Source organism: Amaranthus tricolor, chromosome 2 (genome assembly GCF_026212465.1).
Source record: "Amaranthus tricolor cultivar Red isolate AtriRed21 chromosome 2, ASM2621246v1, whole genome shotgun sequence".
NCBI lineage: Eukaryota > Viridiplantae > Streptophyta > Magnoliopsida > Caryophyllales > Amaranthaceae > Amaranthus > Amaranthus tricolor.
In genome coordinates, this window is record NC_080048.1 from 7,762,276 (window position 1) to 7,774,815 (window position 12,540).

General features: G+C 35.9%; 1 protein-coding gene across 1 annotated transcript; it reads right to left on the reverse strand.

The window, feature by feature from the left end:
• Positions 1-1,101: 1,101 nt before the first annotated feature.
• LOC130804207 (uncharacterized protein At1g76660) lies at positions 1,102-10,049 on the reverse strand. The gene is made up of 3 exons (XM_057668574.1): positions 9,842-10,049; positions 8,022-9,114; positions 1,102-1,731 (listed from the first exon to the last, which is right to left on the reverse strand). Exons 1-3 carry the CDS (start codon positions 9,929-9,931, stop codon positions 1,526-1,528), a joined length of 1,389 nt encoding a protein of 462 aa, XP_057524557.1. The 5' UTR covers positions 9,932-10,049; the 3' UTR covers positions 1,102-1,525.
• Positions 10,050-12,540: the final 2,491 nt, after the last annotated feature.

Consider the following 12,540-nt stretch of genomic DNA (forward strand, 5'->3'; position numbering starts at 1 on the left):
CTCCTAATCCAATGCTAAGGTTTGATTGTATTCACTGTTACTAATAGCGGACTATTACTTAAGTTGATTCAGCAAAAGTCAGCCAAAGAATCGCCCGTTGTTAGTAACAGCAGGCCATATACGAACCAAAGCTTAGATTAAGGTATATGGAGAAACAATCGTTCGTTGTTACTAATAGCGGACCATTAACATCCAAAGTCAACGATAGTCAAAAAGTCAACCAAATCGCCCTGTTAGTAAGAGCGGGCGACTACTTGGCTAACTTTTTTGGCTGAGTTTAAGTAATCGCCCGTTGTTAGCAACAGCGAACACAATCAAACCCTTAGCATTGAAGTAGAAGGCGCTTATTTTGGAAAATAAGTTTTCTCAAAGCTTATTTTAGGATTTTTTTTCCAAAATAAGCTTATTTTCTTCAAAATTTCAACTTCTTTCTCTTCATTTCCCTAATTGAGCCTAACTTCATCCAATTTTATCAGTAGAAACTGGGCTGGGCTGGGCCGGATTAAGTTTGATGGATTTGGCCCATTTAAAGCCTGTTTCCTATTTTATAAGGACAAACTCTACGATTCTACGATTCAACAAATTTATTCTTGATTATTTTATCTTTTCTTATATATTATATTTCATTAATTTTTCTTATAATTTAACGATCATCATATTTCTTAAAAAATTTCATCAATATGGAGATTCAACTAAATATTAAATTTTTTTCTATTTCATTAATAAAAATGAACTCAAAGAAACTTCAATTTATAAAATTAAACTTTTGAGATAAATAATTACGACTAGATAGCAAATTTAAATTTATTATAGAATCATAAGTCTCTACGATTCGATCCTATTTCTTTAAACGATTTCAAGTAGAATTCTAATTTTAATAACTTTGATTGTAGCCATGAAAATAGAAATTGTTGTGAATTGAGATGCACTTCATATATTTTCTCTTTCAAAAATTTGTGCTTGTTTGGAGGTTTAGATACGGTTACGAATAAGATTATGAAAATGTCAAAATTGCCTATGATGAGGGGTGACTAGTGAGATGAGTATGCAGATGAATGTCAAAATTTGGTAGTGAATGATTCACGAAATGCACAAGTACCATAATTTCAACCTTGTTTTAAGATAATAATATGAACAATTCAAGTATCTAGCTTCTTACAAGTGATTGCGAGTAAACCCAATCTACATCACAATTCTCCCACACCAACTAATAAGCTTAAAACGCACGAAACTAACCAATTCTTGATCGAAACTACAGAGCCAAACTTGCGTGCGCAGACCCCATGTATTTTGACGATACACAGCATGATATCAGTCATGTAATAAAGGCCAAGCTCATTCACAAGTTAGACCACGCTGTGCTGGTTGCTGTCATTTGCATGTTATCAACACACACAAGGCGGAATAGATTACAATGTCGTCATATTCAGAATCAAGGATTAGGAAATTGAGGACATAACCAGCACGCAAGATGCAAACGCAAGAGAAACAGAACTACCCATGAAACACTACTACGTCACATCAACTAATGCCAAGTGAGGTTACATTCTCGCAAGCTCCTCCCTCGCCTATACTCAACCTCAGCATCCGAACAGGACGAGCCTATATTACATTTTCTGCTGTTTTTGCGTTTCCCCATGTTAGAAAATATATCTTCATCATCAGTTAGACCTATGCTTCTCACTGCACGCTGCTCCAATACTCTTCTAGGTTCCTCATCTGAATTTTCATCTGAATAATGAATACATCAGTAAATACCAGCAAAAATTGACTGCTACGGTAGCCAAACATTAGTAAATACAAGGGTAAGGCAGTGTACATCAGACCGCCCAAAACCTCATCCTAAGTGAGAGTCACTTAATGGCATTGGGGCAATGAAATGTTGTAGTAGAGCAAACAATAAGCTCTGTAACTCTAAGCTTGAACATCTAATCATTGACTCAATTTGAGCAGGTCTACACTTTATTACATAATAAAAATAGGAAACTAAAAAAAGGGTTGTTAAGCTAGCAAAATATAGAGTACCAAGGGCCCTTTATAAAAGATAGAATCGATTACAAAACCCACGAGTTTATCTCTTACGCTTTTCTGCAACAATCCTCTTAATTAGGGGTGTTCAATGGGCTAGATTAGGTCCGGGCCGGATAAGGGCCCTTTATAATTACAAACGGCTTAAAATGGGCCAGACTTTCAAAACCCGGCCCATTTTTACTACTACAAATTATTTTAATTCCTATTTATCAACTTATAATAAATTAAACTATCAATATGTGGTATAGTCCACTTTGTGGATTAGCTCTTGAATACAGAAGCAAAAGATCGTAGCTAGGGAAGAGTCCAGCACGCTGCAAAAGCATACAAAGGTATGTATTTAATAAGATACAAAAAAGTCAACAATTGACATGATCTTATTTGTCTCATACTCATCCATTAAATGCTTCATAAGTTTATATTATCGTTATCAAATTTACTGATACTTTGATTTTTTTAAATCAAAAAATAATTACCGATGCTTTCTTTTAATTATTTACTGAATATATAACTTTTTCATTCAATTAAACATATTAAATTCTAAGTTAACTAAATAGAATTACTATAATAAATCATACAAATACTTTACCTAATTTAACTTCAAGTTCAAACAAAATGTCATATTCTAAACTAGGTAAATATTGTTATGTAATCGGTTACTATCATTCACTAAAATAATTCCATTTATCAAGACTTTTGAAAGATGATATTTGTCATTTTTCAACAATTTTATTAATAGGTATGATTGCACCAATTTTTATTTAGTACAATCATTTTCCATATACTTTTATTCCATAATAATTGCAACATTTGACTTTTTATGCAATTTAATGCGTTATTTTGATTCATTTATACATTAAATTATACATAACTTGAAATTATAAAAAGTTAACAATTTGAAAGTATGAAATTACACTAATCAAACAAGATTTCATTAACTGCATTTTTCTCACACATTAGCTGCAACATAACTTGGGTCCATATTTCAAAGTGGGGCCATCCAACAAGACGTGATCCATAGAATTAAATATGGATTGCAAAATGGAGAGCAACTACTAGAATATTATGTAATCGAAATGTTCTCGTAAAGTTAAAGGGTAAGTTTTATTGAACGTCCATTAGATTGACGCTACTATATGGATCAAAATATTAGGCTTTCAAAAAGGATCATATCATAGTAAAAAGATGGAAGTAGCGGAAGTGCAATTGCTTCAATATATGAGTGGGCGTATCTGAGGGACAAAATTCAAAACGAAGAAATAAAAAAGGGTTTAGGAGTTGCAAATATGGAAGAAAACATGAAAGAAAATCATTTCAGATAGTTTAGGCATGTGCAAAGAAGGTCTATTAGCGAATCGGTAAGAAAGATAGAAAGTTAAAGCTTGGAAGACTCAAAAAGAGGATGAGAAAGATCAAATATGACTTGGAGGACGAAAGTAGAAACGATATGAATGACCTAGACATACAAATTGAGGTGGTAGGAAATTAAAATGAACAGAGAAGAATCCATATGGACCACCATTAAAACTAAAACTACTATATTGGTTCATGTAGTTGATTCCAATCTCTTGAGATTAAGATTGGAATCATTATTGTTGTGTTGAATGATAAATATTGGTAATGTAGCAAGTATTTCAGAACAGAGGAAGTATGACAACAATACCCACATGGGAACATGTTGTCTCTCCCCCTCTCCTAATTAATTCCTTCTAATCACATGGGTTTTTTTTTTTTATAAAGAATGAATAATTTTGAAAGGGAAAAAACTTTTCTCATCCCTTATATTTTGAAATAACTAATCCCTTATTTTTACATGCCAAAGAAAATAGTGGTAACTCAAATATTGAAATAATTTTATGAAATAGTTTTATTGAAGAATGGGATTTTAACACCGAAATGGAAACAATATTGGTAACTCAAATATTGAAAATTAATAACTTACTAATAATACCCATTGAACATAAATATCTCGTCTTCCTAACAGCAATATACAAGCAAACCTTACTATCAACTACATCACCATTTTCCATTTTTCTCTCAAATTGCTTTCTTTACCCCCTAACATCATTTCCTTTAACACCAAACCACACAAAAATGGAAAAGGAGAGCACATAGATCATTGCAACAAACAACTGTTGGAGAAGAGAATAATTGCAAGACGAGCCTATACCATCTTTAGCACAAAGTCACGAACGATGCCAAATTAAATTTGGCTCTTATGGCTCAGATCTTAGGCTTACCAATCACATTAAGCAACAAACTGAGAATATGAGAAAACCACATGTAATGCACCAACTTGCACTAAGGAATAAGCTTTAGTTAAACCGGGCCACATAGGCAACTAGGCATAGGAGTTGCCTTACATGCATCTTGCTACGATCCAATATCTAGAAATCTATTAGCACAGGAAAACTCCTCCCACTTGAGCAAAATCCCTCACATAATGCTCCTAGGTGCACTTGTCATTGCTTCCTTGCACATCGGCAAATAATTTAAGTTACCAACATAGACGCAACTCACAAACAAGGTGTCATCCTTTGCTACATGAAACACATTCAACTATGCTCGCACAATTTTAAGAAAGGTGCTCAACGCACAAGTCTCGCATCCCTTAGCACAAGTATAACAAAACTCCCTTCCTCCATTACTTGTTTCCATTACACCACTATTTTGCACACTCCAGTTCCCAAAAGCGCATTAACATATCCCCCAATTGATCTGTCTTGCCATGAGTCTCAAGTAAAGCCTTCATAATAACATTGATACCCACTCTGACAACAATTAGGAATTGCCTTGACAACAAAAATTGCACGTGTGGTGATCACTCGGATCCTATTCTAATCAACTGTATATGTGCATTAAGGTGAGAAAACGAGGAATCTCACCCAGTACCAAGACATAGATTAGTACGACCCAGATTGAGGTGATGCAATCCAACATTTGGGACATGTGACAACTAGCCCACTTGAGAGACGATCACAAATATAATGAAGTGTTGATTAAAAGATAGAGGTAAACAACTAGCAATCCTCGAGCCCCATCTGGAGAGCTCTCACTAGCCAGTCAGGAAAAAGTCCAGATGGAGATGAAAGAGAGAGTGTGCGGTAACTTAATCAGAATTGTATGAGGACAGTGGCTTATGAGAATAGTAGGGTATGGGTCTTGTCAATTTAGAGTAGGTGGATTTATTGGAGAAGAGGAGTTTCATTTGCTTAGGAATGTAACTTTTACTCCAATATTTCCCCAGAAAAATGCCAACAAATACCTTCACGAGCTTTTGAAAGTTTCAATAAGTATAAATAGAATTGCATGAAACCCAAATATGCTCTAAAAACTGCATATGTGTGCATCAAGAGGCGAAGAAAGTGTATTTTGGAGACTCAAATGTGCTCTTAAAATTGCATATATATGTATCAAGAGGTGAAGAAATTGTATTCATACATCCTAAACCAGCTTCACTAACCAATACAATGAGAAAGTCGCTTTCACATTATTTCATAAATGGTTCATCATCATCGTCCTACCCAGTATATCCTGCTCATAGAAAATTAAGGCCGGGGTCTGGGGAGGGAAAGACGGCAGCAACTCATACCCATAAAGGAGAGCGCGGCCAAAGGAGTCCCCCGACTCGAGGAAAATAAAGAGACGTGATTACACGTGAAAGATAACTTAAAGGACTATAAAAATAAAAGTAGAATCACTACAAAAGAAAACAAAGAACTAATAGAAAGGAAACGATAAAAGCAAGAGGTTAAGGACACTAAAAGGTAAACTAAGAGAACATCAGTAATCTAAGACATGGATATGGCGTCTCCAACTGCTCCTATCCCTAGTCAGGTCCGCAGAGAGGTTTAACTCATGCAAGTCAACTCTTATTTACTCACCCCAAGTTTTCCAGGGTCTTCCTCGACTCCTGTTACCCTCTACTATAATGCTTTCTACCCTCCTCACAGGGGCGTCGAAAGTCTTTCTCTGCACATGACCAAACCACCTCAATTTATTTTCGCGCATTTTTCCAAATATAGGGACTACCCCTAGTTTGTCCCTAAACTCTTGGTTCCTAATTCGATCCATCAATGTGTGCCCACACATCCACCTCAGCATACGCATTTCTGTAACTTCCATCTTATGTTCGAAAATCTTCTTTACAAGCCAACATTCGGTCCCATATAGCAGAGCAGGTCTGATTGCCGCCCGGTAGAATTTTCCTTTTAACTTGCTTGGGAATTTCCTATCACATAGTACTGCGGTGGCTGCTCGCCACTTGAGCCAACCCGCTTGTATACGATGATTTACATCCCCGTTAATCTCCCCATCCCTTTGAATGATCGATGCCAAATACTTGTACTTGGTTGTACTCTTAACAGCTGTTTCATCTATGGACACCTCTGGTTCACCTACCGATGATGTCCCACTAAAGTCACAGCGCAAATACTCGATCTTCGTACGGCTAATGCGCAATCCTTTACCTTCTAAAGCTTCCGACCACTCATCCAATTTGTTACTAACCTCCTCTCTAGTTTCATAAATGGTTATTGTATGGAATTCCATTAGCAATTTAGCCTTTTCTAAGTCATACATGAAGAACACATTATTCAATGGGGAAACAAAAATTAAAGAAACATTAGCTAGTTAGAAAAACCCATGGAATTCACCAATCATAGAAGAGAGAGGCTAACACAATTTATCAGTCTTTAGCTCATTAAAATGACCAATTAAAAAGACAACACATGTTCCATCTTCCAACATATCAAAAATTCAGAAGGGTAATGAATAGATTGGGCACACCATCAATGATAATGATCAACATTCTGTTGATAAAGTACTAAAAATTGTAGATAATCGCGTAACTAGATGAATTTGCATGGATGTGGATGGATGAATAGATGTGTATTGAATGTCAATGCAAATTGTTAATTGATTGTAACCTAAGAACGATTAATATACAATGAGATAGTAGTTGAGAAATTCAAGAAACTTGAGGTCTCTCAAAATGCTTCATGAAATTCACCCAATTTCTATTACGAATGACTTAAATGTCTGTTTCATTTTCCATTCCCCTCTGTTTATACAACTTTCGAACATATCTTATTCCTTAAGCTAACTACTAATCAATTACTATTATCAGATAATTCATATTGAGGCAAAAGCCAGTTTCAACCTATCTATTTTCTGTGCAAAAGGAAAAGGCTTTCAAGTAAAAACATCAACAAAAGGACATGCTATCTTTTCCGTCAAATCCACTATATAATAGCATTTTCTACATACTAAGCTCATTAACTTCTACTTTCATAGGTATAAAATAATTTTTAGAAAATCTTTACTTAAATAATTGTGTTCAAAGACATTCTACTTAAAAATCATGGGAAAAAAAAATTAAAGGCTGCTAGTCTGCGACTAAGGATGTATTGCAAAACCATTGCCATGTTACATTCCTAGAATACCTTTACATAACTAGTAGAATACCTTTACTTCAGTAGTTCTGTTCCAAGACCATCCTAATTTACAAAAAATCACGGGAAAAAAAAAAGGCTGCTAGTATGCGACTAAAAATGTATTGCAAAACCATTGCCATGTTACATTGCTTGAATACCTTTATAGAACTAGTAGACTCTTCATTTAAGCTTAAACGACAATAGCAAAATTCTAAACAAGAAAACCAGCAACACCGAATATTACGAAAATAGACTTTAGGGCTGACAGCTTAACATAACTAAAACTTGAGGCACTTTTGGTTCAAGGAAAAAAGCATATGTGTACCATATCTTTAGTTCTATTCAGATGATAAAAGATAGGAAAAGGGGGCACTAGGTACAAATGACCATAGAAGAAATGTCTATCTAACCACCACCAAAGACGCAACACTCTAGGTCTAGACTCAAGACTCCAGGGATCTCCAGGGTTTCTTGTGCTATATACCACACGCTTACATATGCAGATATTAAATAATTGTGGTACAAATGCTGTACAAACTAGCACAGATAACTTACCTCCCAAATGTTTTGATGAAACTACCCCCTGACAACCTTTGCCATTGATATCTGAACCTGATTTAGTAGATCTTTCACCAATAAAATTGTTGTCAGACTTTCTTGATCCTCCATGTCCCCATCCTACTAATGTTGCTTCTACTACGGGTGACTTATTTGAGGTGCATGGCACCATGGTGAATGAATCATCCATAACATCAGATATTTCCACATACTGAGGAGTAGTGATCATTTCATCTGCACTAAAGCCAAAAGATGCTCTGTAAGCCTCTAGTTCCTCCGCATCTTGCCAATTGTTCTTGTTCTGCTTGCTCTGATTCACAGTACCGTTATCAGACTCCTTGGAAATACTTAATCTCCCACCAGAATGTGGTTGATCCAAATAGAACTGAGCAAACGTTGCAGGACAGAAAAAGTTTGAAGCTTGAGATTTTCCATTTTCATTAGTAAGCCATTCAGAAGCGTTTTTCGGATGCTTTGCAATATGACGTTCCCTCTCAGGAAAAGATAAACAATCAACAGACGTTCTTGAAACAGGTGATCTGAGACTGCTGGCAGGACTTCCAGGTGAAAGTGGATAAGTGGTTTGAAGATCACTAGAAGGCACATAATTGTTCTTTCCAGCACAATTTAAATCAGCAGCTGACGAGAGGAAGTGCGCATAAGGAACATCAGGAGAGGAGGGAGTTGTTAGGTGAGCCAATTCTGGAGGAGGGGTAAAAGGTGCAGTAGACGGCTCAGTGGTGAAGGTTGAAAATACAGGAGGAGTAACAAGTTGCGTCTCATGAGCATAAGGTCCAGTAGCAAACATAGTGGAGGAAGGGCCACCTGGTGAACTGACAGACATGGAGAGATGGCAGCGCGGAGATTGAGCAGTTGAAGGAAGAGCAGAGTTTGAGAAGGATGCTGGGGAAGAAGGAGGAGCAAGAAGATGAGGAGCAATAGAAGTAGTCTGGTTGGCTGTTTGGCTTCCTCCAGCTGGCTGGTTGGCTGGAGCGCTACCATCAGGAGCACGAGTTGATGGGACGATACGTTTTCCACCCTTTTGTGCTCCAAAACAAGGGAATCCACCCCAACATCCCCATTTCTTGCGCTGAGCAGAAAAAGAGGAAACAATGAAACATTAGCATTTGAAAATTTTGATGGACAACATAAACTAGTAGTAAACCACATTATTTCCGTGATATCCAGTTCGCTAACTGAGCTGGAATCATCAAATTGAACAAATTTTGAGGCTGTAATTTGCATAATTTTTATGTTTTAAAAAACAAAATCACTATAAATGTATAAAGATCTAAAAGTGCGCAATCAATCTATTCAGTACAGCACCATAACGATGATGATTGAGTAATTAAGATGCGTTCAAACACACTGTTGCCTCGAAAATCAAGCAACTTAAATTTAAATTAGAATTAGTAAAGTTAAATTAGGATTAATATCCTAATCCTGCCAGTAATTGAGAAAAATCGCGGCTGTAAGAAACAAATTGAACAATGGCTGAGACTGTAATCGACAATTATACTGAAGGTAAAAACATGAAATCACAATAAATGTATACGATCCAAAGCTGCGGAATCAATCTATACTATTTGACGTCATAACGATGATGAATACGTGATTAGGTTGCGATCTAATAATGTTGGATCATTTTATCAAAAATACTGTTGGATCGTAAATCAGGCAGCTTCAGACATAGAAATCAATGCCAAAAAGAAAAGGATCAGGTCTCATAACTGAAAATCTAAAGAAATCTGAAAGATTTAGTTTAATTTGAAGAAAAAATGGATTGAATTGAAGACAGAAAGAAGAGGAGAAAAAACCTGATGACCGGGAGGAAGTAGAGGCTGGTTAAGAGAACGTTGTCTCTGAAGGTCAGGGAGTTCTCGAGGGATTCCGAACTCTGTATCCATGGAATTCGCACTTGTTTTTCGGAGCTTCTGTTTGTGTGATAGTGAAAGTGGAAGTCACTGAGTGTGATATTAGTAAACTATGTGAATGTGAGTTTTGACTAGGGATGATGACAAAAGGACTTCCTCATATTTATGCTCACTTTTATAGTTATCACCTACTCATTCATAATGACAGGTAAGGTTTTCATACTCACGATTGTCCATCAGAATATACATTTAAATTCATCTCTCACGACTGTTCACCTTAATATGCACTCAAACTCATCTTCATCTACTGTGCGTGGCCAACTAGGTATATCCATTATGGGTATTAACCACCTTATACTAGCCTCACATTTATTCCTGGTCCACGTCACATACTTCATAATCCTTAAAAATTTAATTGTATATCTAATTTTGTTTAAATCATACATTGTAATAAAATATAGTTACTTATGCTTAATTTTTTGTTAGTATTTTTTAATCGGATACCGAATATTCTGATTTAGATATTTAGGTTTTTCGGATCGAAATCGGATCATGATTTTTACTATTCAAATCGATCGGAAAACTGATTTTGAACACCTTTACTTAGGGGCGAGGGCATTTGGAGAGCAAGTAGAGCTATATTGGTATAAGGTCTAGGGGTTGATCATAACTAGGGTTGTGCTATGTGTAACAACCCAGCTTATTGGTTGGCCAAAAAGACAAGTTATCACGGGGTTTGCTAATCCAAAGAACTCGAATCTGAAATCATAACTCGTAGAAAGGGTCATGAGCTCTAACACATAACTGTAACAACTAATCTTAAGTTCAGCATCTTAGCCAAAGTCTAAAATAATCATATAACTAACTATAAAAGTCCGAAATAATCAACACAATCAAATCTACTACACATTTACTACAGCCCAACACGGACACTACAACTTCTGTACATACTCAAATCTAATGTATCTTCACGGTATACTCTAATCACCTCCGTTATCCCATCGTTCCCGACTGGTACCGATCTGTAAATAATCTAAAAGATGGTAATAACAGGGAGTTAGATGAAATTAAAGAGCAGAAGCATTCCAAAACAAAACAAACATGAAATCTAAATAAAAGATTTAAAAGCAACATCAGTTTTCTAGATTTTTTTGCGCATAGGGAGTCCAGTTTTAGAGGTGCCCCATAGCTCTAAGGCTATGTCGCTCTCTAGTGGTATCATAGCAACCCTGCGACCGTGACTGATTGTGTGTTCAGTGCACCTAGTGGTAGAAAAGATCCTGAAACTATGGTCCAATAAAGACGTTGTATTCCTAAGTGGGGGTGAGTGTAATATCCTAGATTTAGCTTGAAAAATGATTAATAGACTATTCATATCAACAAGATGCAATCTTCTTTTCATGAGAGCCCATTTGCTAAGAATTCCACAGTTAAGCGTGCTTGGTGGGGAGCAATCTTAGGGTGGGTGACCTCCTGGAAAGTTTTCCGGACGGGCACGAGTAAGGCCAAAGTGCACTGAAAAGACTTGTGTTGGTCTGTGGGGCCAATTATAGCCTCCATGAGTAGTCATCGGTGATCGGAGGGGCTGGGGTGTTATTCTATGAGTTGGATCTACATTGGGGCCCTTGATTTAACCATTCATTATAATGGGTTGTATATGGGGAGGGTTGAAAAAGGGTTAGGTTGAAAACTTAACTAATTAAAAACTAAATGATAAGGGTTTGATAGTGTTTTAATAGGGTTATTAGTGGGCTTTGCAAAAAAGGAAATCAGCTCACCCTATATTCTTTCTCGTCCATTCCCCAATTGCTAATTGGAATTTTAGTTTCTCTTTCTCTTCAGCTGCCATCTTTCCCCTCAATGGTATATTTTCCCACTTTTCTCTTTGTATTTCATCAAATCATACTATTAAATACTGTAAATTGTATCTTAATTGTCAAATTTCAAATGCTTGAATCTGTACTAATCATATCTAATTGTAATTCCGATTTATTCTTGTCGAAACTAATAAAAGTGTCTCATTGAAGGATAAAAAGCAAAAATACCAGAGTATGCTTCATTAAGTATCTTTTTTGTTTAATTTTAGTGATAATTACCCAAAACAAACTTGTATTTGGTCTGTCTTTTTTGTAGAATCATTGTTACTCTTTTATTGCTAGTTTAAGAGGTTTAACTTATTCTCACATGGGAGCAAAGACGATTAAGGAGCATAGACTTTTTAGTTTCATCATCATCACCATTATAGCCAATATCCCACTTAAAGTAGGGTTTGGGTGAGGAAAGGTTACAGATAATCCATACCCGTACTTTTTTACCTTGTTGCTTATGTTGGCAATGATGTTGAGGACTAGCAGAGTGCTTACAGTTAGGAACATGAGAATTAGAACGATCTTCTAGGACACTAGATGTCTTGAGTTACACTTTGTGATGTTTACAAATACACCATTTTAAATTTGTTCAGACTTTATAGTTTTAAATATAGTTTAATGATGCTTGTTGGTTCTCAAGATGTAATAAAAGGTTATGATACCATTTGAATCTTATAATGATATGTATGTATTCGAGTTGGGTTATTCAAATTATCACAATTGGTATCAGAGCCAATGTTTTTTATAGTAATAGAATAAAGAAAAGAAACAATA

What these genes read in the sequence shown, in the direction of transcription:
- LOC130804207 (XM_057668574.1), bottom strand. Translation starts at nt 9,931, where the DNA reads ATGGATACAGAGTTCGGAATCCCTCGAGAACTCCCTGACCTTCAGAGA. An exon ending in TACTTCCTCCCGGTCATCAG is followed by an intron (nt 9,115 to 9,841) that starts GTTTTTTCTCCT and finishes TTTTCTGCTCAG; the next exon opens with CGCAAGAAATGGGGATGTTG. An exon ending in TTCATCAAAACATTTGGGAG is followed by an intron (nt 1,732 to 8,021) that starts GTAAGTTATCTG and finishes TTCATTATTCAG; the next exon opens with ATGAAAATTCAGATGAGGAA.